This window comes from Onychomys torridus, chromosome 15 (genome assembly GCF_903995425.1).
Source record: "Onychomys torridus chromosome 15, mOncTor1.1, whole genome shotgun sequence".
Taxonomy (NCBI): Eukaryota; Metazoa; Chordata; class Mammalia; order Rodentia; family Cricetidae; genus Onychomys; species Onychomys torridus.
Window position 1 is genome coordinate 22,458,994 of NC_050457.1, and position 26,567 is coordinate 22,485,560.

At 36.1% G+C, this 26,567-nt stretch overlaps 1 protein-coding gene across 1 annotated transcript in view; it reads right to left on the bottom strand.

The window, feature by feature from the left end:
* The window catches only part of Fcho2 (FCH and mu domain containing endocytic adaptor 2), a 101,538-nt gene that overhangs the window by 16,061 nt on the left and 58,910 nt on the right, over positions 1 to 26,567 (bottom strand). Inside the window, 8 exon segments of the mRNA XM_036206989.1 lie at positions 6,456 to 6,585; positions 11,480 to 11,583; positions 13,490 to 13,581; positions 15,299 to 15,341; positions 17,026 to 17,050; positions 17,449 to 17,460; positions 20,416 to 20,591; positions 20,853 to 20,910. Coding sequence (XP_036062882.1) covers positions 6,456 to 6,585; positions 11,480 to 11,583; positions 13,490 to 13,581; positions 15,299 to 15,341; positions 17,026 to 17,050; positions 17,449 to 17,460; positions 20,416 to 20,591; positions 20,853 to 20,910 — 640 coding nt within the window.

A 26,567-nucleotide genomic window follows, 5' to 3' on the forward strand; every position in this document is an offset into this window, starting at 1 on the left:
GAATCAGGGATTACTATAAACAGGTGCCAAGCACTTTGCTAAGGTGAAAACATGGAAAACTAAAATTGAATAACAAGTCATAGTTCTGCAGAACAGAGACACGTGTAGATTAGGGATAGATGGACAGACATGAAGGTGAGGACAGAGAGGCATTCATGATCCTGATCAGAACACATACACCCTTACCCATTTACTCTACTATTAACAATAGCTAGGAAACAGGAACAGCCTGATAGCCCTCAAGAGAAGAGGAGACAAGAAAATGTGGCAGTATACACAGTGGGATTCTATTCAGCCATAGAGAGAAATAAACAACATTTTCAGAACATGGGCAGAAAGGGGGCTCATTATGTTAAGAATGATAAGCAAGACTCAAAGACAAATGCTACATGTTCTCTTTCATATATGATACCTATATTTAAGTTTGTGTGTGTGTGTGTGTGTATGTGTGTGTGTGTGTGTGTGTATGTGTGTACACGTCATGAAACTAGAAAGGAGATACAGGAGGGGAAAGAGGATATTAACAGAAAGGGTCTACCAGAGAAGAGATATGTAAGAGAGGCAGGGAGAACAGCAGGGAGGAGAACAAAAATATACAAAATTGGCACAAGGAAATTTTTATGTTAACTTAAAAATTAATTTGGGAAAATATCACTACTGTCAAAATTCAAGCGAAACAATCTTATGATCACTGAGTGACCAATTTATTTATTATATATTCAGTGTCTGCCTGCATGTATGCTTGCAGGCCAGAAGAGGGCACCAGATCTCATTACGGATGGCTGTGCGCCACCATGTGGGTGCTGGGAATTGAACTCAGAACCTCTGGAAGAGCAGCCAGTGCTCTTAACCTCTGAGCCATCTCTCCAGCCCCAAAGGTTTAAATCTATACATGAAAATGATTAGGTAAAAGATAAGGGATTAATTAACAGGCATGAGTTTGAGCATGCAAGTGAGAAAATGTTAAGAAAAATGTCAATTAAGTATGAATTCACTGATTTCAACTATAACTACATGTTTATAGACAGGAAAATGACTAAAAATCTTAAGTTTGAATCCATCAACTTTTTTCTAACATCCTAAAGTAGAAGGTCATCAGAATTTAAGGGCAGCACATTTTTAGGCAAAGACAAAGGCTCTTTTTTAAGCTGTGGCAAAATATACAACAAAATTTATGATCTTACCTCCTGCCTCTATTTTCTTATCTTTTATGTTTTGAGGCAGGGTCTCACTGTTCTTACCAATTTTTAGGTGCACAGTTAAAAGTACAAAGAAACAAAACAAATAATACTGTACAACCAACCATCTCTGCCATGTATTTCCATAGCATTTTCAACCACACAAAACTGAAACTCTGTACCCTATCCCCATTAAACAATTACCCTATATAGCTGCACCCCCATTTTACCTAGCCTCTGGCAACCACCACTGTACTGTCCCTCTCCATGAGCCCTGACTCTAAGCCTCAAAGAGGTAGGTCAACAGTACTTGATCTCACAATGTACTGAATGCTTATTCATCTTGCAGTATGTCTGAATTCTCTTCCGTTCTAAGTCTACATCGTATTCCATGACACACACGCAGTACAGTTTGCTCTCTAACAGTCTCTACCTCCTTGTTACTGTAATGCTACTGTAATGGTACTGATACAAAAGGGTGTAAACTACCTCTTTGAGATCCTATTTCTCATTCCTTTGGATATGTGCCGAGAAGTCAAATCGCTAGATCATACAGTTAACTTTACTGTTAATTTTCTGACCAGCTGCCATACTATTCTCCACAAAGGCTATAAAATTTACATTCCTACCAACAGTGCACAGAGGTTCTCAATTTTCATCAAATCCTCATCAACACATGCAATTATGATTTTTTGTGATTTGTCTATTTTGCAATAATGAGGATCAAACTCAAGAACTCAGGCATAAAAAGCAAGGTTTCTACCAGTGAGCTATATCCTAGTTCAATGAGTTTTTATGAAGGAGAATTACACAGCTGGTCCTCTGAACCTGAAGCTTCTACATTTGGAGGTTCAGCAGACTGGATGTGTGAGGAAACACGTTTTTCTTGTCTCCATTCCCTAAACAATACAGTATATTACCTACCTATGTAACATTTATCTTGTATTACACATTGTAAGTGATCTAAAGATGGTTTAAAGTAGACAGGAGGATGTGTACAGGCTACATAAAAATACAATGCTATTTTATATAAGGAACTTGAGCATCCATGGATTTGTTATATCAGTGGAAAGTTGTAAAAACTAGACTGGAAAGATGGCTTAGAAGTTAAGAGCACTGACTGCTCTTCCAGAGGATCTGGGCTAAATTCCCAGCTCCCGCATGGCAGCTCACAACTCTCTGTAACTCCAGTTCCAGGGGACTCAACACCCATGGCAAAACACCAATGTTCATAAAATTAAAATAGAGGTGTTCAATGACAAACCAACTGACAGCCAGTTACAAAGTCCCAGGTTTGATCCACAATACAAAACTTAAAAAAAAAAAAAAACATATTTTACCAAATCAGCTAATCATTTCAAATTTCCAGTTTGGTCATATGATTAGAATTCTTGAACTAATTTCCCCATACATGTCATGCTTCTTACGAAATATTGGCAAGCAAAGAGTTAGAAAGTTGGGAGAAGGACAACTCAAAACCTCCTTATTAGCACTTGGTATTTTCTAATTTTCTTTTCAAAACCATATTGTACATGTAGACTTCAAAATGATGAACTTACAAAGGAAATATTTACCTATGTACAATAATAAGCTTATTCTATTTTTTTGTTGTTGTTGTTGCTGTTTTTGGTTTTGAGACAAGGTTTCTCTGTGTAGTTTTGTGCCTTTCCTGGATCTTGCTCTGTAGCCCAGGCTGGCCTCGAACTCATAGAGATCCGCCTGCCTCTGCCTCCCGAGTGCTGGGATTAAAGGCGTGAGCCAACACCACCCAGCGCTTATTCTATATTTTTATCTAAGCATTTTTTAGAAGTGAAAACAATCTATACCCTTAACAAGAATATTTTCATTTCCAATTTGGTTTAATATTTAGATACTACTGCTTCATATTTAGATAGCTTTCAGTTCTGAAAATAGAGTTTGAACATCCAGGGTAAACTTATAAAGGAAATATTTACTTGTCTAAAAAAAAATAAGCTTATTCTATATTTTTATTTAAACATTTTTTGGAAGTGAAAGCTATTTGTAGTCTTAATAATATTTTCACTTCCAGTTTTGGTTCAACTGCTACATACTTTTGACAGCTTTACATTCTGAAAACAGAGAGTTTGGGTATCTAGGATAAACAGGATACAGAGTACCTTCCTTCAGCATACAGCATTTGTCTGTAATTTCTTTCAATACAGTACCCATGTGGCCTTTGTTCTCACAGTATAACTACTATAACTTAAATTTTTATTTTATGTATGGGGTGTTTTGCCAGCATGTATACCTGTGTCCTGAGTGCATGCAATACCTGGAACTGGAGTTACAGACAGTTGTTAGTCACCATGTGGGTTCTAGGAAACGAAAGCAGGTCCTCTGCAAGAACAGCCAGTGCTCTAGACCACTGAGCCTATTCTCCAGCCCTTTTTATAATATTTTTAAAGCTGGTGTGTCTTGTTTCTTTTCTTATCACTCTATTCTGATAGCCTGAGAGTTCCAATCTATTGATTCTTAATGATTAGGCAGGATGGAAGAAAATGTAAAAACAGTGTACATTTCTATAACTAGAGATCTGGTCTCATACAGTGACTGGACATAATTATTAGCACAAAACTGAGATAGTTAATCTTAGGGTTATTCGTGACTGCTGACACACCATACATTGCTGGAAAGGGAAAAATAAGAACTATTTTTAGACAGCTTTAGGAGCATTAGTCACACATATATTTGTTCTGATACAATACCTGGTGACGTCTCACAGTGCTTTTCAATTTCAGAGAGTGTCCCAATCAAATTATGATCTTCTATCACATTTAAATAAGATAAAACATTGCAGGGAAAGAAAACATTTTCAAGAAACAAGAAAAGTCAACAACTTCAATCTAAACAAAGCTGAATAATCCTAACAAAGAAAGAACTTTTTAGATGAACTGAAGACCATCTGCTGTAAAAACTCAGTATCCATCTGCCTTGCCTGCCTCATCTCTGCCGCCTGCTACTGGATCCCCTGCTGCCAACATTAGGGACTAGAACAATAAACAAGTACATACCAGCTCAATCCAAATCAACTTAGCATTCCCATCACAAGCAAAAAACCACCTGAAACAGGTACATCACATGGACTGTATGCATCCCAGGACAGATGTAAATGTATCCCAACACATTTATAGACCATAGTATCATGGAGATGTCAAAGAACTGGATATCCCCATAGGCAATGAAAAAGCTAAAGCTTATTTTGGTTATTCAAGCTACCTGCTGAATTTCAAGTAGTCTTGTGAGTAAAGTATAGATTTTGTGGAAATAAACTTAAGAAAACCACACACACAAACAAAAATAAGGCTGTTCATTAAAAGAACAAACGTATTAGTTATACTCAATTACAAAAACCTAAGATGGAAAAATGCTATGTAAAACACATGTGAAATAGGATGGTAGTGTCAGGCTTGAACATTTAAAAATCAAACCACTCACATTTTCTTCTAGCCTATACTATTTATGCTATTTTAATAATCTTCACACAGACAAGATGTATTTCTTATACATAAACTTAGACAAACTAAACTGGATTTAATTAAATTAGTTTAATTATAGGTATCACTCACAAAGAGCATGTATCACAATCACCTGGGAAGCATGTAAAAGCCTGGTCTCCCACTCCTGGAGTGTCTGACTTTAAATATCTACATTTCTCTTAGCGCCTAGGTGACACAGATGCTTGCAGGACCAATGCTAGCAACAGCCAAGATGGCCAGCTATAATGGTGGTGGAAACAGCTGCACCGGAAACACAGCTGGTACGCCTTCACAGTGACAATGAGTTAGAAAAATACTTCAAAAAATTAAAAAGAGAGAGAAAGGGCTGAAGAGATGGCTCAGAGGCTCTTCCAGAGGTCCTGAGTTCAGCTCCCAACATGACGGCTCACAGCCATGTATAATGACACCTGGCGCCCTCTTCTGGCCCACAGGCATACATGCAGGCAGAACTCTGTATACATAGTACATAAATCTTTTTTTTTTTTTTAAGAAAAAGGGAAAATAATGAGAACTTGTAAGAAGCCTGATAAAGGAAACAAGGCTAAAAAAATTCTTGAGTAAAATCTAGATGCAGTAAAACACTGCTTTTGTTTATTAAGGTTTAGATCATATAAATAATTTCAGCCTAATAACTTAATATTTGTGATAAATTCCTAAAGAAATAAATAATCCATCACAAGCACACAACACTCTTTCACTGAATAAAATGTTTCCAGAAAATGATTTTCAAACCCAAATTTCTTTTAAAAAAAATTATTTAATTACTTATTTTATTCTGTGTGTGTGTCTATGTGTATGTCTAAGTGCATGTATGTGCACAACATTGATAAATTAATCTATGTCAGGATCCTCCAGAAATGGAATTACAGGCAGTTGTGAGCTGGCATGTGGGTGCTGGGCATCCGGCCTCGGAGCAGCTAGGCACTCCTAATAGTGAAGCGCCTCTCCTGCCCCCTCGTTCACTTTCTGTCAGTTCTCAGTAGAACTGACTGCACTGTACAATGTTCCCTTAACAATTTATACTGACCAACAGTTCTAAATTGACTAATGCTTAATAGTTTTAGCAACAGTTTAAAATACTCCTAGTCTAGAAAATAAGAACTAAATAGCAAAAGAAATGTAATCAGTTTTACAAGTGTCAAGTATATGTCCAGAAAAACAAAATTTCCGATTTTAAATTCTTCACTTCCCACTAAAGGAGAAGAGAAAAACAAGGATATATGGATATATGTGCACACGTGCCTCCTTCTCCCTTGTTGAATGTCTTAAAGCAAGATGGGTCATCAGCAGTCTCCGGGAGTGACCACACAAATGTGCCATCTACTAGAACGACTAGACTGGGATCCACCAGAGACTCCTCATGTCCCGACAGTGTTTCCATCAGTATGCAAAGGACACAGGCTTCAGTAAGTTGGACTAAGCTATTCCTTAAACGGAATTCAAGGCCATTTACTTGGTGAAAGAGCTGACATAAAACTAGAAAATTTAAGGCCTTCCAATACATATACATGTGGTGCCGGGTGTGGTGACATAGGCCTCTAATCCTGGCAGAGCTAGAGGCAGGCAGATCTCTTTGAGTTCCAGGCCAGCCAGTCAGGGCTATGTTGGGAGAACCTGCCTCAATAGAATGAAAACAAACAAACAAACAAACAAAAAACGTGTGTGTGTGTGTGTGTGTGTGTGTGTGTGTGTGTGTGTGTGAACGTACACCCAACTATCCTTTGTCCACTGACTTTCATGACCAACAGCAGCCACTTACCTACTGTTGGAGTATTGGCAGCACTCAGGGACGCAGATGAAGAGATAGAAGAAGAACTCTCTGCTCGGGCTAAGGGAGCAGTAGGAGGTGGGCTGGTGTTGGAAGTTACAGGTGGGCTGAATGGCCTGGGCTTAAAAACAAGAAGTTAGTTATCAAAACGCTAAAGCAAGATTTTCCTGGTCAGAGAACTTTAAGTCATAACAAACCAAACAACTTTACCATGAGTTACTTTTAACTAGTATTAGGTGTTATGTCAAATCACTTCCAATAATATACTGAAACCTGAAAAAGCTATTTTAAAAGTATGCTATCAAGGTTTTATACAAAAATATTCTCTGTATTTAAAAAAGCAGACTTACTATGGTACTCAGAACTGAAATGAAAGTTCTTCATATATACTATCACACAGCTTTCCAAAAGATTATGTACACGATAATTTCTATAAACATGAGATTAGATCTTTGTACCCTGTCAGCAATAATAGACGAGTCACAGAAAAAGGAAAAACAAAATTTAAATGTTCTAGTTAATATAATTTTAAAAAGGCATATTTTCATAGTTTTTTTTTTTTTTTTTTAAGTTTTACTGTTTACTGTTTTTATATGCAGTTAGTATGTGGAGGCCAAATAAGGGTACTGGATATCCTGGGCTGAAGATAAAGATGGCTGGGAGATGCCCAAAGTGGGTGCTAGGAACCAAATTCTTGTGCCTCTGCGAGAGCAGCAAGTGCTCTTAACCACCGAGCATCTCTCCAGCTCCTATATTTTCATTTTTATGAAAGGTTTTGAAAGGTCTTATTATTATCTGAACTTTCTCTAACCCTTATTATTATTTGTTGCAAATACTTTCCTCTTTAAATGCTGCTTGACCTTTACTTTTTCTATTTAAACAAATCTGTTCACATTTTCTTTGTTAATTTTTGCAATGCCTCCTTAATAAGAAAGCTACAGCAAACAAAAGTTTGAGAAAACTCTTTTTGTTGTTTTCTCATTTAAAAAAAAGTTAATTAGAATGTAATGTATAAAAGCAAATGGAAAATACTATCTCCAATTCTTTTATTTTTTACATTGGTAAGTAGACTTTGTCTTTCCAGACTAATTGTTCCAATAATACACTAGGAATACTTCCTACAGTGTACTATTTGTTTTTAAAAACATACTTAGCTTAATTAAAAATAGCCTTTCCTGCTTATAGAGGTAACAAAAAAAGATACTGTTCTCACCTACAAGACATTAAAAAACAAACATAAAACCATCTAAGTATTTACACACTAAATTAACCAAATCTTCGCTGTATTAACAAAAACTTATAGGCATAAAAATAAGACTTCACTCTATGAAGCACTTTACAATCTGTAACCCTCCCTCACTAGTAATTATTTTTAAACATCTTTTTTCCTTGAGTACAGCTTGCTTTCTTTTTCGTATTATTATTAATTAACTTATTTATTTATTTATTTATTTATTTATTTATTTATTTGGGTTTTTCAAGACAGGATTTCTCTGTGTAGCCCTGGCTGAGTAGAGCTTTCTAAGGACTCAGCAATCACTATGATTAATAGGTTGAAAAAATACAGCATGCAGCTGTTTATTTATATAGAGAAGAGGTACAGATACGGTCTGAAACTCAGAAAAGTCTTCAGTTCAACTACTTTAAGGAAATATCTCCAGTGACAAGATGGTCTCATGGCTACTATGATGTGGATGAAATTTTACAGTGCATTTTACAATACTTAATGGAAAGGGGAAAATGGATCTTTTCTAAGGATTTTCTCTTGCTTTTAGAATACAACTATCCAATACAGTCATCAGCAGAACTTGGTATTCACTAGTGCAAACCAAGATGTGTTGTAAGTATAAAAATGTACTTTGAAGATAATGTACACGTCAAAAACACAAGAAAATCTCAAAAACTTTTATTGTAAATATATATTAAAATGTTTTATAATACTAAGTAAAAGATAATAAAATGGATTTCAGTGCTTTTACTACCAAAAAATTTAAAAGTTTGTATGTTGCTGTATATATTCTTATTGGGGAGAATTACTGTAAAGCAGTGGCTGTCGATGCCAGGCGGTGGTGGCACAAGTCTTTAATCCCAGCACTTGGGAGGCAGAGCCAGGCGGATCTCTGTGAGTTCAAGGCCAGCCTGGTCTGCAGAGTGAGTTCTAGGACAGGCACCAAAACTACACAGAGAAACCTTGTCTCAAAAATACAAAAACAAACAAAAAACAGTGGCTGTCAAACATTAGTGTACGCCAATGGAAGACTTATTAATACTCAAACTGCCTGACCGCTCCCTGAATTCCTGATTTGCCCAAGTAGAGCCACAGACCATTTCTCTTGGGTTCCCAGGTGGTACTAAGGCTGCTGATCTGAGACCCCACCTGAGGGGAGGGTGCCATTCTTTAGTGGCCAATGAGGCAACAATCCTCAAAGTCCAAAAAAGTCAAGATCCTTTTGGGGACGGAATGACCCTTTCAGAGGTCACATGTCAGATTATCCTGCATATCAGATATTTACATTACGAGTCTTAACAGTAGCAAAATTACAGTTATGAAGTAGCCAGAAAATAATTTTTATGGCTGGAGGGGTCACCACAACATGAGGGACTGTACTAAAGAGTTGCATCATTAGGAAGGTTGAGAAGCACTGGTCTAAAATAAATGTGCATACCATTTCATCCAAGAATTTCATTTTAAAATCACTTAATAAGGAAATATTGAAATGTGTACAAAGCATAGCTACACTGTTATTATAATAACAAGAACTTAGAATGATCACATTTCTAAAATTTTTCAGAACTTTAATTCTAAATGTAGAAGACTTATACAATGAAATACTCTGCAGTCACTTGAAATGTTGCTTTGTGATGCCCCTGAAGGAGTTTCTAGAAGGATCTCAAGAAAGAAGGGGGAAGAATTGATAGAAGTATTCAACTATGAATTCACTTTTAATGATTTTATTTGACAAAGGAGTCTAACTACTTTTAAAGAAACTTGAAAATTATAAATAGTTCATAACAGAGAAAGATATTTCCAAAATACTTTAAAGCAAAAACAATAGGAATATGTAAAATATGAATTAAAATGTATGCATCATAGCAACTTTCTGAGTAATCACCGGTATGCAACAATGTCCTTACAGTTTTACATTTATTAAAGTCACTTAAATCTCCCATAGGACTCCCCTGGTCTAACACTAAACAGCTAATATGCCACCTGTCCTTACAGTAACTGTTAATTTACTGTCTCTGGTCAAATATTTATGCATTAAGAAAACAATGAAAGAATATATATTAAAATGCTAACACAGTTATCTTTGGTAATATATGGAATCCAATTTTTAGGTATTTTGTATATTTTCCAACATGATTAGGGGTAAAAAAAAAACAAGTTTTTTTAATAATAATAATAATAATAATAATAATAATAATAATAATAGACATGTTAAGATTTGGTGATTCTAGCCGGGCGGTGATGGAAAGGGGAAAATGGACCCCCAGCACTCTGGAGGTGGAGGCAGGTGGATTTCTTTGAGTTCAAGGCCAGCCTGGTCCACAGAATGAGCTCCAGGACAACCAGGACTACACAGAGAAACTCTGTCTCAAAAAATCAATAATCAATAAAAAAATAAAGACTCAGTGATTCTTATATTACTTAAAAATCGCCATCTCCTTGCCAGCTTTCATCTAGTCTTCTCTCATGCCGGTACGTCAGTTCATCGGGATAAGAAATTAAAGAGGCTGCCATTTCCACGTGACCCTCCATTCAAAGTACATTTCCTAGCTATATACCATGTCTCAGGCTTTACTCAATGTGGACATGAAATTGGCTAATACATAATCCAGGAAGAGGATACCAAGTCTATACAACGTGACATGCACACTAACAGAAATACAAGCCAAGTATATGGGAGTAAGCGGAGAATGATATGATCTGTTAGAGTGACCAAAGGTACTTGATGGATAGCTGGGTCTTAAAGAAAAAGGCCATTTGCCTCAGAGGAAACTGTCACTTCAAACAGAGGAGTACAGTAAGAAAACATGGATGTGTAAAATAGCATGAACCAGCTCAACGGCAGTGCAAGGGTGCATGCATCACGCACGAGCCCAAGGTCCAGTCCTCTCTCCTCACAAGACAACAGAAGAAAGAACAAAGGGCATTTGTGTTTGCAGAGCACCTCATGGTCTGAGTGGCTGCAAAGACAGGAAGAGGTGGCTGGTATGGTGCTGCAGGCTGCTGAGACATCCAGCCAAAATACCCATGAGGGAAAAAATAGAAGAAGCCTGGCTTTCAGGAATGTGACCACGGTAAGCAAACAGAAACCTGTGTGAAAGACGAAGCAAAGGAGACACACAGGAGACACAAAGGCTCGCTCGGGACCCAAAAGAGAGCAAAGGTGTCTCTGCCGTTCCTGATGACTTCTGAAAACCAGTGCTCCCTAGTCTTCGGTTCTTTTATGTCAGCTAACTGCTGTGGACTCCAGGCTCCTATGTATAAAATGAAGTTAGAATAGACAGATGCCTCCTGGGAGTCTCCTAACTGTAAGGCCTAAAGCATACCACATTTTCTTTCTTAAAAAGAATTACATGAACTTGCCTATTTTGAGTCAATGGGACACTGACTTGTGTAATACGCCAACTTTTTAAAAGAAAATCTCTGTCCTCTTAGGCAGTTGGTTGCTTTTCTAGTACGATTTTGAGATTATATGAGAGAGAAGTATGAGTGGAGAAACTTTCTATTTTTTAAGGACTTCAGAAAAAAAGCATTTAACCATACAGGGGCATACAGAAAAATAACTATCTTAAGTCAAAATAATTATACCATTTTTAGGGACCAGTGTGGTGGCATATGCCTTTAATCTCAGTACTTGGAAGGCAGAGGCAGGTGAATCTTTGTGAATTTGAGGCCAGACCAGCATACATGGTGAGTCCCAGGCCATCAGGGCTACACATTGAGACCCTGTCTCAAAAACAAACAAACCCAAACAGTTATATAATGAAAAAGAACTGTGAGTACATACTATTTCATTGATTCCACTCAGCTTGCCTGAAGTAAGCTTTGGTCTGGAAGCAGGCCGTGGAGGTGGAACAATGGTGCCCAGAGAAAGAGGAGTTGTGGGTCTGGCTGAAGGGAGAGAAAAGAGAATTTGAAGAAAATCATTAGTATGTAGCAATCCTAGGAACAGGCAAAAGAGCTGTTAGGACTCAAAGATCATTTTCCGACAGTGTTACTATAATTGAAATAGTGAAAAATCTGTCAGATACTTTTTTATCAAAGCTACTATTAATATTCACAATATACTCGTAACAATCATTAAACCTTCCAACAAAACTGACAAGAACAGAAATTTTGTTCTTGTTTTATACATAGAAAAATTAACTCTGGTAGGTCAGTTGATAAAAATAAACCAATTCAAATTCAAAGGTCATTGATTTACTATCAATACATCTAATTCACAGAGACTAATATGAGCGCAAGGCTTTGCAGCTGTGCCTTCAAAATAATGTGAAAGCCAAATAACACACCTGACCTTAAACCCATGAACTAACTTAAGTAGAACCATATTGCAATATTCTTCAGAATAACTAAAAGCATTAAAGACTTTATAATTTTCTAAAAATAGTACCAAAATCAGTACAACCCATTTTTAAATGTTCATAATACCTTAATTCTTCCTAAATTCTATGAATTAGTGCTCACTGTTTGTCAATGCCATTTGCAATATTTCTTATAACTTTGAAAAATCAGTATTTCTTAATTTACATACCTTTATCATGATAGTAAATGAAGTTCAAGTGTACATAATCAAAAGTCAAATATATGTATAATCAAAGCAGGAATACATTACAGGCAAATATTTAAATTACCTTTATAAAATTATTTATTTATTTTTGTGAGTGTGTGAGTATGTGCATGGAAGTCAGAGGACAACTTGTGGGAATCAGCTCCTTCTACCATTTGGGCTCTGGGGATTGAACCCAGGTCATTAGGCTTGGCCACAGTCCTACAGTCAGCTATCTCACTGGCCCTTAAATTATCTCCAAATAGGATGATTCCAAAACCTTTAGTTCAATCGAAAATGCATGCTATAACTCAAATATTTAAAAAAATATAGTGGATAGGAAAAATATAATTGGCAAATTTTCCACATTTACAGATGTGCAAAATTAAAAACACATAAACCAACCTAAGTAAATACATGGGAAAATAAAAGGCAAAGCTAAAGATCCTCAGTTCTCAGTGAAGGAGTGAGGCATGGCAAGAAGCAGAAGGAAGAAACAGGATGGAAAATGACCTGGCAGGAAGGAATCATCATTAGAAAGCACACCACAGGACAGTGCGTAGGCGTACATAAGGAAGGCAGCCGAGAGTAGGAAGATACAAGTTCAGACTTGGAGGCTGCTGCCTCCTTTCAAATGGTAACCGCTCTGTCATGCTGTCGGTGTCCTTGCGTTTGAAGGTGCAGTCTGAAGAAATGTGTACCAGCCTGTGCTTAGTCGCTATTGTAAAAATACGGTCATATGTGAAGCTAGCATCGAATTAGAGTCAGATTTCCAGCTGTGATGAGCTTACCACAGCAGAAGCATTTATACATGAATTACTTATCAGGGGCCTGTCCAAGTGGCATTTTAAATGGACTTAAGCCAATCCCAGTAAAAGTGTGAAATCAATTCCTTCAGAATTTATTTCATAAGGAAAACTAATAACAATACTTATTAACATTAGTGTTTCTAAATGAATACTATCTCTGCATATATATCCCTCAGACAGTGTTTGTAGAAGGCGCTGAAGGAGATGACTCTAATTATCTCCATCCTTAAGTGTTTTAGTGTGTTTTACTGGTGGTGGTAGTGATGGAACTCACTATTATTGGATGACAACTTAAAAAGAAAAGCTCTATATGATTAAATACAATGTATAAATGGAATCAATGAGAAGGAAATGCAGTTACTACAGTCCCCAAATTAAGACATCTCTCTATATACATATATTTTATTTTATTGTTTTTCTTTTGTTTCCTTTCATTTACCTGATGATGATGAAGTTAGTGAAGCTGAAGAAGATGAATCAAGAGATGATCCAAACAAGGGGTCCCAAGCAAGTAAATCATTGGTCCCTTTCCTATTATACCATTTTAAAAATAAGGGTTAGCAAGATTGTTTTATGACTATAAAACCATTTATTTTTATTCCATAGAATTCTAACAGTTCAATAAATGTGATCAAATAGTTGAACACACTGAGAAATTTAGTCAATAGCATTAAGCAGAATCTACAATGTAACATATTGTTGGCAGGAAAGTAGAAAGAATTAATCTCCTTTGATCATACCTTACTAGACTCCAACTGAGCACAAAGAACAATGATTTCAGATTTACAAATAAAGAAAAGCAGCAGTCTAAATGAGCTACTTAATATACACAGCTAATGGATTCTAACAGTCTAAGTTCTAGCATAGTCTAGAACATAAAATTCAAAACAAGTGAAATATGTATGAAATTCTGAGCAGAATGTAGGCCTACTCTGCTAAAATTATTACAATGACCTAAAATCACATATTTAATATTTCAACAAGCAGCAATGCAAACATGTTCTACCTTGTACAATAAAACTTACTGATATAGCTACATAAGCGACATCTAAAGACTAAGCTTTAAATGCTAAACAACTTATCTTTAAAGCCAATAAATAGCACCACTGTGTTTATTTAATATCTCACAGGTAACAAATCATCTTTAACTATTAACTTCATTAAGCCCAACTCTTACTCATGAAAACATTAACTCAAAGAAAGCATTCTTCCTGACAGCGAAGGGACTCAGGGACACTGGCTCAACAGCTTGTTTTCTTTTTTCTTTTCCCCTTTGCCTTTTTGAAGAGCTTGCAAGCTGGCTATCTGGATTCTTGCCTTTTCTTTTTCTTTTTCTTTTTTTTTTTTTGAGCTGGGGATCGAACCCAGGGCCTTGCGCTTGCTAGGCAAGCGCCCTACCACTGAGCTAAATCCCCAACCCTTGCCTTTTCATATTAACTGAGATACTTCATTTTGAAGCTCCTGACATATGGTCCATTTCATAAAGTCATAATCAAAAGTGAAGGGGAAAAATGAAAAAGAGAAAAGAGAAAATTTCCATAAAAATTGAAAACAGATGTGTATGAACCTAAGCTATTAGCATTTGTTAGGAAGTAGGAAGGCTCCCAAGGCTGAGTGCAGTTAAGTGTGTTTTTTAGAAAACCATTATAAAATAAAAAGAAGTTTCATGTAAAAAGAAATTAAAATACCTAAAAGCCCCAACGTGAATTTACAGTTCAGAAAACAACACTACTAACACTTAACTACAAGAGTCTAGAAAAAGAGGACAAAGGAAAACACAGAAAAATCTAAATGTGGTTTAAAAAAGAATGGATAAGCAGAGCATGAGATTTTCCTGCCATTCAAATACTGATTAGGATGCTACAATGTCAGTCCTTTAAGAGTTGCCCAAAGAAGGGCTGGGGATTTAGCTCAGTAGTAGAGCGCTTAAGACCCTGGGTTCGAGCCTCAGCTAAAAAAAAAAAAAAAAAGCCCAAAGAGGAAGAAAGGGTGGGATGGGAAACCCACATCCACAGAATGTGCAAGATTGAGAGTGACCCCTCTGAACTATGTATTTTGGGTGACACGTGTCAAGATGTAACAAACGCACTAATCTGAGGGACTTTGAGAAGGAGGCTTGGCATATGTAAAGGTAGGGGACTATATAAGGGTAATCTCTGTACCTTTCACACAGTTTTGATCTTAAAATTGCTCAAAATAATAAAGTCTATATTATATGTCTATTAAAAGAAATAAACAGCAAACTTACTCATTGGGTAGAGAAGATGGCTTTGATTTTGTTAACTCTTCATCTAATTAAAAAATTAAAATATTATGAAAAACTAATAATCTGAGAAGAAAAATACTTTAATTAAAAGATCCTCTATATACTTATATATTCCAATGCTAAGAACAACTTATAAATTTTGGAATAGAAAAAAATAAATGTTAACAAATGTGAAAAAAAGGTAAACAAAGTGAATTTCTGTTGATTCTTGATTTCTATCATTAGCTTTATAAAAGAAAACATGGACTGTTAACTTTAAAAAATCATAAGAGCTGGGCATGGTGGCTCAGATCTTTAGTCTCAGTACTCAGGAGGCAGAGGCAGGTGAATCTCTTGTGAGTTTGAGGGCAGCCCAGTCTACACAGTGAGTGTTAGGATTACATAAAGAGATCTTATCTCCAAAAATAAATAATAAAAAAAAATTGAGGAAACGTTTAAATACTTGTATGCATTCTACTTAAGAATTTTAATTGATGAATCCTATAATCAGTTTTCAAATTCTTAGTATACTAGTGACTATAATACAATCATCAGTAATGATGAGCTACTGAAGGAGGTTCTATTCTTTTCTGTTAATTTTGCATTTGTGACGTGTCTTATTTCATATACCAACTAACAAGTAAGAACAGCACTGAGCCGGGCGGTGGTGGCGCACACCTTTAATCCCAGCACTCGGGAGGCAGAAGCACCTGGGCTACAGAGCACCTGGACAGGCACCCAAACTACACAGAGAAACCCTGTCTCGAAAAACAAAACAAAACAAAACAAAACAAAGAACAGCACTGGAAGAGAAAACCATGTCAGTGACTATGAACTTCCTCCACATCTCAGTGTTCTGTCTCCCCAAGCAACAGGGATGCCTGCAGTGGTTCTGGGTGGGTCCTGCCTGCACCACACTGCACGAGTGCCAAACTCTATATATACTGTGCTGTTTGCATTGCTTCCCCTTGGCTTACTCTGCATGTTTGTTCTGTCTCAACCTGTCTGCTGTTCTGTCCTCAATGCTGCAGCAACTCACTTATTTTCTCCATAACTGTTATCATCAAACATTTCTTTTTAATGGTAAAATCCTTACTTTTATTTTGGTATTTATTATTAACTCGATTGGTATTTTCAATTGTGCTAAACTTTTAATCAAGAGTGATTCTTAGTAAGCATTCTATTTTACAAAGTTATAAAAGTTTCCTATTAAGTCTGGTTTATAGTACATAATTGTACAAAAAAATGTTACGACCCTAAATATTCTGGTATTATAAAGTTGCTATTTTGAAATTATAAAATAGAAACTACATTGTAATATGACTTTAAAATAAGTAAAGCTCAAGATTACTATTTTATAAAACATTTTCATAATCCCTCTGCCAAAGTGCTGGGGTTTGAACCCAAGGGGTGTGTACATACTAGGGCATGTTAACAACTGAGCTATATCCCCAGTCCACTTTAATACTCTCAATCAGAAGTTATTCTCTGGCTTTGTTGATTTCTGAGAAATTTTATAAACTATATGAAAGATTAAGGAATGTCTCTTAGTACAATAAGAAATACTACAGGCAGTTTGTTTTCTGCATAAAATAAGTATCCTTCTAGTCAATCAGTTAAGACTGGTAAAATGGAAAGAATATTAATTCCTTAATTACACAAGGCTGAGACTAACAAGCTGCTTGATATTCTTACAGACATAAAATAACCAATCCCTATGTCAAACTTACTAGATGAATTCCGATTCATCTGCACCTAAAACAAAAATACAAAAATTAAGTATTATTAAACAAATAATTTAATTTGGTAACAAAATATTTGTCAAAATGTTACTAATAAGAAGCTAGTTTTACGTTGTCTTTATTGTATCTACTTAATAGTAAATTACATTTATGAAAAAATATGTAAAATTCAGTAGTTGTAAATGTACCTCTAAATTAAGCATGATTTACTTAATTATAATTATAGTACAGTAATTTAATTTAGAATATAAAATACATGTATCTAATAAAATGTTAAAATATTAAGATAGTATCTAAAGCAAAATATAAAACTTACAAATAATTTAAATTTAACAAATTTTTGAAAATCAAATATTCAATTACACTACTCTTTAAAAAGTCAACAGGCAAAATATAAAATCTGGAACTTACTGGACTGTGTCTCTAGCAGTGCATGGAAAGAAAGAGAAAGACAGTGTTAAGTATAGGATTCAATTCTCTTCAAAATTAGTAATTTCTCTCTTCCTTCTAAGTACTACTTAAAATATATACATCTTAAAACGCATGCTTAGGAGGAGAAATTATGCAAGTTAACCAAAACATACTCAAATCTGCTTTTCAAATCTAACATTCACTATTAAAATTTTCTTTGACTATTTACTTTTTGGGTATGAATTTAAAACATATTAATTTAAAAAGACAGATGAGAAACAAAAGCTTTTAAAAATCCCTATGACCTCAACTACTCATAAGGAGGTTTGTAACATTTTAACACATATCCATTCCTTTACTGCTTACCCGTATTTTTAATTAGTTATGCCATTATACAATAAAAACTGTCAATGTTTCACGATTCTCTACTTCACGTGTATAAGTCTCCTTATAATTACGTAACAGTCAATGTTAAAATAGTAATGATATCATAAAACCTCACTTTAGAAATCTTTGAAGCATGCCCTTGAAAATTTAATTCTAGAACCCCCCCCCCCCCCATCAAAAATGATTTTCCCCTCTCCTCCCCTTCCTATGTTACTGGGTATCACACCAAGGGCATAGTGCTTGCTTGGCAGATGTCCTACCCACATAGTTTGATAACCAAGAACATACGTGTAAGATATGTTTTCACCTCCAAAACAAATGTCTATAGAGACTACTATATATAGTATAGAATGTATAATTAGGTCCAGGTGTGGTGGCACAGGTCTTTAACCTACAGTCAGGAGGCAGACACAAGCAGATCTCAGCGAGTTCAAGGCCAGCCTGGTCTACATAGCATATACCAGGTCAGCCTGTCTCAAAATTAATAAATTAAAATTTAAAAAATAAATTAAAACACATACAAATTAGGTAACATAAAACAGAGAACTTCATTATTAAGAAAACTAGCTTTTAAATAAATATATATATTTCTCATTCTAAGACATGACTTTCCCTTCCTGTAATAATTCTGAATTCATAATATAGTATCAGTGGATTACTGTAGTATTTTTTATTTTATCACTATTGTGTGATGTATGTGTACATGAATGCAGGCACACATGTGGGTGGAAACTAGAAGACAACTTCTGGAAGTCAGTTAACTCTGAGAACTAATCTGGGCTCACATATAGCAAGTGCTCTTAACAGCTGAGGTATCTGAATAACTACATCATTATTTTAGTTCTTCCCCAAACGCAAATGTTAGGGAGAAAGACAAGAAAATAAAAATGGAAAGAAGAGCTAGGATGTCACTTAGTGGTAGAGTATTTGCACAACATAAGCGAGGGCCGGGATTCCAGGTGGGGAGGGGGGCAAAGACTGCAGTAAATCTTTAAGGTGATTTTCATGACATCTTTTTACATTAGACTTGAAACCACAAGAGTAAAATCTTTAAAAATTACATGAGAAAGGGATGGAGAGATGGCTCAGAGGCTAAGAGCACTGACTGCTCTTCCAGAGGTCCTGAGTTCAATTCCCAGCAAGCACACGGTGGCTCACAGCCATCTGTAATGAGATCTGGCACCCTCTTCTGGCCTGCAGGCAGAACACTACATACATAATAAATAAATCTTTTTAAAAAATTACATGAGAAAAATATTAACTTTGTCAGTTCACAATCTTTTACCCGAGAGACACAGCAGTGTTTATAGAATATAACAAATAATGAAAGTTCTACATTTTTCACTTTTTAAAAAAAGATCAATTTATTTATTTTTATGTGCATTGGTGTTTTGTCTGAATGTATATTTGTGTGAGGGTGCCAAATCCCCTGGAACTAGAGTTAAAGGCACTTGTGCATTGCCATGTGGGTGCTGGGAATTGAACCTGGGTCCTCTGGAAGAGCAACCATGCTCTTAAACACAGAGCCATTTCTGCAGCCCATACATTTTCACTTTCTTAAAATTATTTTCAAGACTACAACTAAGTCAAATCAATAACCTCATTTGTCTGTATAAATATTAGAAACTAAGCTGGAGAGATGGCTCAACAGTTGGGAGCACTGGGTGCTTTACTAGAGGACCCAGATTCCGTTCCCAGCACCTCCATGGCAGCTCACAACTGTCTGACTCCCCTCTGCCTTCCTTGGTCTTTCATACACACGGCACACAGACATACATGCTAGCAAATACTCACTCACTGAACAGCTTTGGGAACTAAAGTGTGGGGGAGGGAGAGTTGGGGATTCAGTTCAGTGATCTAGCACTTGCCTAGCAAGCACAAAGCCTGGGTTCAGTGCTCAGCTCTAGGAGGGCAGGAGGGGGCTGGACACACACACACCATGGGACAACAAAATAAAACTCAGATACATAAAATTAAAATCAAACAAATCCTTTTTAAAAAACAGCCAGGTAGTGGTGGCACACACTTTTAATCCTAGCACTAAGGAGACAGAGGCAGAGGCAGGTGGATCTCTGGGTTCAAAGGCAGCCTAGTCTACAAAGAGAGTTCCAGGACAGCCAGGACGACACAGAGATTCCTGCCTCAAAAAAACAAAAATCAAAGTAATTTTCCAACCAATGTACTTAGCTGTTATTCACTATTTAGTTTTTGGAATTTCTTTTTCTTTTTTTTAGTTATTTACCATTCTTCAAATTAACCATGGTGCAGTATCTCTCAGCAGGTTAAAACAAACAAACAAACAAACAAACAAACAAACAAAAAAAAAGTACCTGCTACACACACAAGCATAACAACCTGAACCCATGTAAAGATAAAGGGAGAGAACCGAGTGCACGAAGCTGTCCTGACCGCCATACATACCCCATGGCACATGTGCACACTCCCCTCTACACACATCACATACACATACACACAAGTACACAGTAATAAAATATTTTTAAATTCACTAGTTGCAGGTAGAGGAGGTAAAATAAAAGGCTTCAATGCACAGGGCAAACTGGCTTTTGTTCAGATACTTACAGACACTGCTGGGGACAGTGTTATATTCCCTATGGATACTTTCAGTTCATCCAAGGAAGCCATTGTGTGGTGCAGGTTATTTGGGTGCACAGGCTTGATCTCTATCCGGTACCTCTTTGGTTCTTCATCTTCCGAGTCAGAATCACTGGATGAGTAGAAGTGGTTCTCTTTGGCATGTGGGTCTGAGTTAAAGAATGCAATTTCTAACTTATCTTGAATAGCTGGATTTTCATACATGTACAAAAAGAAGAGAACCTTCTAAGAGTAAGATATATGGACAGGAATAAAACTACTGCTTTAATTAACAAAGCATGTAAAACAAAGAAGTCATATTTCAGCTAAGTAAAACTAGAAAACACTTTAAGCAGTATGCTAGCTTTACAGCTATGCATATGTTAACACAATCCACTAAGAATACCCAGATCAAAAAAGGATATCATTCTGATTTGCTTCTGGTTTAATACTATAACCTTCTTCATCTACATCAGGAATATTCTAAGAAAGAAATTATAAACAGTTAATATAATGACACCACCAATATTCAGACACTAAAGATTAACAAACAATTATAGTCTAAAATAGTACTGAGAGCCAAGTGGGAGGCAGAGGCAGGCAGATCTCTGTGAGTTCCAGGGCAGATAGTGCTATACAGTCAAACACTTTCTTGAAAAATAAATGAATGGAAGAAAGGAAGGAGGGATGGAGGGAGGGAGGGAGGGAGAGGAAGGAAGAAAGGGAGAAACAGAACTAAATCATTTTAGCAAATGAAAAGTGATTAACAAAATTATTAACACTGTGGAAAATTACATCTCTTTAGTTATTAATTAGCTTCAAATAATATTCCATGCCTCAAAAATCTGAAGAAAACCCTGCAACATGCAATAGGAGAATCACAACTCTCATCATTTCAGGGCAAGAAACTGACAAGTGGGGTACAAGAGATGGTTCAGTGGTTAAGAACACATACTGTTTGGCTAGAGGACCCCAATTTGGTTCCCAACATCCACATCGGGCAGCTTACAACTTCCTCTAACTCCAACTCAAGAGGATCTGATACCTCAGCCTCTACATCTGAGGGCACCTGCATATACACGCATGAGTTCCCCTTACAGATATATGCACACACACATAATTTTAAAAATGAATCTTACTGGGCAGTGGTGGCACACGCCTTTAATCCCAGCACTTGGGAGGCAGAGGCAGGCAGATCTCTGTGAATTCAAAGCCAGCCTGAGCTACCAAGTGAGTTCCAGGAAAGGCACAAAGCTACACAAAAAAAACCCTGTCTCAAAAACCAAACCAAACCAAAACAAAACAAAAAAAGAATCTTTAAGAAAAGATAAATAAGTCAAAGTGAAAACCCATTCAGAATGCTCAAGATCTACATTTCTGTTAAAATCAGGAATAAGTAACTTTTAAAAACCTATAGCCAGGCTAAATATTCTCTCAATGCCATAGGAAGCTATATGGAAATACAAGATACAGTACCTCTTTAAAGTAGATTAAAGTCCTGGCTAGCCAATGAACTATCTAAGATAGTAAATCAATATTAAAACAACAACAAAAAAAACAAACAAAAAAAACATTAAAAAAAAAAAAATCACCCTGTGCATCCAGAGGAGAGAAAACAAAACCCACTGAATCTAAGTCTGATCAAGAGTACAGAACTAAGTACCAATTTATATAACATAGACAAGTGAAACAATCCACTATGAGAATGCAGTCAGCACAATCCAGGCTATAGGAAGCTACAAACCACTTAGTCTCTTCAATAACTAACTAGAAAGCTAAATAGAGAGATGGTGGAGGGGGAGTGGGGATGGGATTGCTCATGAAGACAGACCAGACATCCCAACAAACTCCAACAAATTGTAATGAAGCATTAGAAGATAATAATAAAACTATACATAGGCTGAAAAGCCGTTTTCTAGGAGGCTGCTTCTGGATCTACCTGCAAATAATAACTATGAAGTGTGATGAAAATATATCAAAACTATCTGAAGGCAGTGAAGAGTAACTCAAGACAACCACTAAAAAGTTCTAAATGATACATCTGAAATTTCAAAATTAATTTTAAAATGACTTGCACTCCTAAGTTTACTGGAGTGCTATTTCCAACAGGCAAACATAGAAATAACCAGGGTGCCCATCAGCAGGTGGGTGAGTAAGTGAAGTGCAGTACACAGACACAGTGGCAAACATGGAAATAACCAGGGTGCCCATCAGCAGGTGGGTGAGTAAGTGAAGTACAGTACACAGACACAGTGGCAAACATGGAAATAACCAGGGTGCCCATCAGCAGGTGGGTAAGTGAAGTGCAGTACATAGACACAGTGGCAAACATGGAAATAACCAGGGTGCCCATCAGCAGGTGGGTAAGTGAAGTGCAGTACACAGACACAGTGGCAAACATGGAAATAACCAGGGTGCCCATCAGCAGATGGGTGAGTAAGTGAAGTACAATACACAGACACAGTGGAGTATCATTCAGCCACAAGCTCAAAAGAACAATGACTCTTATCATGTGCAGCTACATGGAACATGCTGAAGGAAATTCTGTTAAATGATTTAGCAGATATAGAAAGACAAATATTTCATACTTTGATTTATGTGTAGAAGCTAAAAAAAGTATGAGGAGTTTGAGGCTAGCCTGGTCTACAGAGCAAGATACAGGAAAGGCACAAAGCTACACAGAGAAACCCTGTTTCGAAAAACATTCGGGTGGTGGTGGCACACGCCTGTAATCCCTGCACTTGGGAGGCAGACGCAGGTGGATCTCTGAGTTCGAGGCCAGCCTGGTCTACAGAGCTAGTCCACAACAGGCTCCAAAGCTACAGAGAAACCCTGTCTCAAAAAAACAAAACAAACAAACAAACAGAAAACAGAAAACAAAAAACAAAAAGTCAACTACCAAAAAAAAAAAAAAAAAGTTTTAAAAAAAGGTTGGGGATTTAGCTCAGTGGTAGAGCGCTTGCCTGGCAAGCACAAGGCCCTGGGTTCAATCCTCAGCTAAAAAAAAAAAAAAAAAAAAAAAAAAAAAAGATTTAAAAAAAGTCAACTAAAATATGAATAGGTTGAAAGAAAGGAATAGAAAAAAATACAATACACAAAAATCAAAAGGCTGACGTGGCTATCTTAATATTAGATTTCAGAAATAAAACTACCAATCATAAAGAATAATCGTCCATACAAAAACCTGTATCTATTCTTTACAGAAAGCTTATTTCTAACAGCACAAAACAAGAAAAAACAAAATATCATATAAACAAACCAGTACTACTGAGCAGCAGAAAGAAATGAATTTATCATGCCCACAACAACCTGGACGAACCTCCTGAGAACTGGCTAGAGTGAAAAGCCAATCTGCAAAGGTTACTAGTAGTCCCCTTTATATAATTGTACTCGTTTGATTGTTTTCTTAAAAAGGCATGAGGTCTTCCAGAGGACCCTGGTTCGGTGTCCAGTGGCTCACTGCTATCTGCAGCTCCAGCTCCAGGAGGGCATCAGAAGCCCTCTTCTGACATCTGCAGACATCCATACATACACACAGGGCCAACACAGACAAATACACACATTAAAAAACAACAAACTGAGTCAGTTACTTAGGTTTTTCAAATGCTGGAACTACTCAGAATGTTGATATTAATAAACACATACAGATTACACTACACATCTTCATTCAACCCATGGTTTCTAAACTAGGGCTTTCACAATTGGAATAAAGTATTTTGTCAATAACAATATCAAGAACAGAAGAGATGACTTCAACATTTTAAAAATAAGTTGTTTGCTGGCGTTGGTGGTGCACGCCTTTAATCCCAGCACTCAGGAGGCAGAGGCAAGCAGATCTCTGTGAGTTCAAGGCTGGCCTGGGCTACCAAGTGAGTTCCAGGAAAGGTGCAAAGCTACACAGAGAAACCCTGTCTAAATATATATATATATAGTTGTGGTAGTAGTGGTTTCTAAAAAACAAAAAAAACACATGGCAGCACACACCTTTGATCCCTGCACCCAGGCAGGAGATCTCTGAGTTCAAGGCCAGCCTGGACTATAGAGTGAGTTTTAGGACAGCCAGTGCAATATACAAAGACCCTATCTCAAATAAATAAAATAAAATAAATAGAAGATAAGGCCATGGAATAGCTCGTACATAAATAACAATAACTGGCCATAAACAAAATGAAGCAACAAAAAATAATTATCCTTACCTGCTAATCAGGGCAAGCATTCTACCCAAAGTAACCAACCACAGTTACTTTTTGCCATGTTTTATTTCTGAAACTCATCCTTTTGAGATGTTTTATTTTTGAAACAGCAATCACTTAAGAGATCGCACTTAGTTTTACTAAGTTCTTTCTATATGGACAAATAGATATAGATCAACCTAATTCTTTATAAAATCTGCCTATATAAATAATTTATCTAACCAGTTCTTATTTGATGAATATTTTGGTGCTCTAGTATTCTGCTAATATGTTTTCTTAATATAAAGTCTGAAAAGTAAAAACAAGTATCTTTCCCCCTTTTCAGTTTCTACACATGCACGTACCTCAATCAAGAGGATATGTGTATATACTATAGATAGATAGATTTTATGTGAATATAGTCACAATAGTAAACAGAGCATAAATTTATTAGCTTAAAAATAATGTGTACTTCTTATTTGGGAAGATACTGCCAAATTATCCAGAGAACAGATTGCTCCAATTTATATTAATGCATATGCAGTGGCATGTGTGTATCAATATTTCTGCCAATACTGAGACTTCCATATGTCTGTTTCATTTTGCATCATCTCTAAGTAACATTCATTATGGTTATTCACTACTTATATTTCTCTTGAAGAAAATTACTTGTTTCTATCTTATATCCTTTCTTACTAACCAACTGCTTAATTACCAAACTGACTCATAAATACAGCAAAGTTCCTTTGTTGCTGGTATTCTTTAATATGCACTGCCAATATGGTGATACAAAACCCTTTACCTATTTTTTCTAACTTAACAAATTTTTCATTTCTACGTTCAAATTTACCAATTTCTTCTTCTATGGCATTAGAACATCATGTTCTCTTTAGCCTTTTCCTAAAGCCCTGATAATTATATGTAAAATCTAAAACTGAATAATGATTATTATGTCACTTAGCTGAAAGAATTAAAAAGTTAGGAGAATATACATACATATATATATATATATATATATATATATATACATATATATGTGCATATATAATACTTAAGATAGTAAAGAGTCTAATTAAAATTTGTAACCATCAAATGCTATAAATAACTTCAAAATAAATACATGATGAGAGGATAGTAAATACCAAACACATCTGCTAACTTCATTGATCAGTTAAGCTTCTCTGATGACTTTACACTTAATTTTCACATCGATTTTCAAAAGATTTGTTTATCAGTTTTATTTGTATATGTGTGTGTGTGTGCGCGCGCGCGCGCATGTGCGGCACTCGCACACCTGCATGAGTTTACATGTACCATGCGTGTGCAGATGGAAGAGGAGGCCTGAGGGCATCGGATACCCTAGAACTGGAGTTACAGACAGTTCTGAGTTGCCAGAAGTGGGAGCTAGGAACCAAATTCTGGTCTTTTGCAAGAGCAGTACATGCTCTGAAACACTGAGGTATCTTTCCAGCCTCAATTTTCAAATTAAGTTATTAATAAACCACAACTTCTTACTTGAAAGCTGAAATAGAAAAATACTAGTTTATCTAAATTACATACGACCGTGTTTTTTCAAAATACTTTCACTTCTTTGTTACACTATGTTATTTAAGATTAAAATATTTCAAAGCAAAAAAAAAAGAAACCAAACCAAACATAACAAAAAACCCAGAATATTCAAACTCCTACCCTAGTCAACACAATCTGTTTACACACTACTTACATCATTTGGTAACTCTATTCTTGCAATAGACCCATTGGAAACTCAATTTATTATCTACTTTAATTATTTATAAAAATCACATTTAACCAAGAAATAGAAACAAACCTTAGAAACACACACACAAAAAACAGAAAAGGGGTAACCATAGTTGTTGCTATAGTCTCTAAGATGATGTCTTAAATGAAAACCAAATACATGAACAGGTAAAACTATCTTTTAAGCTGGGTGTCGGTGGTGCACACCTT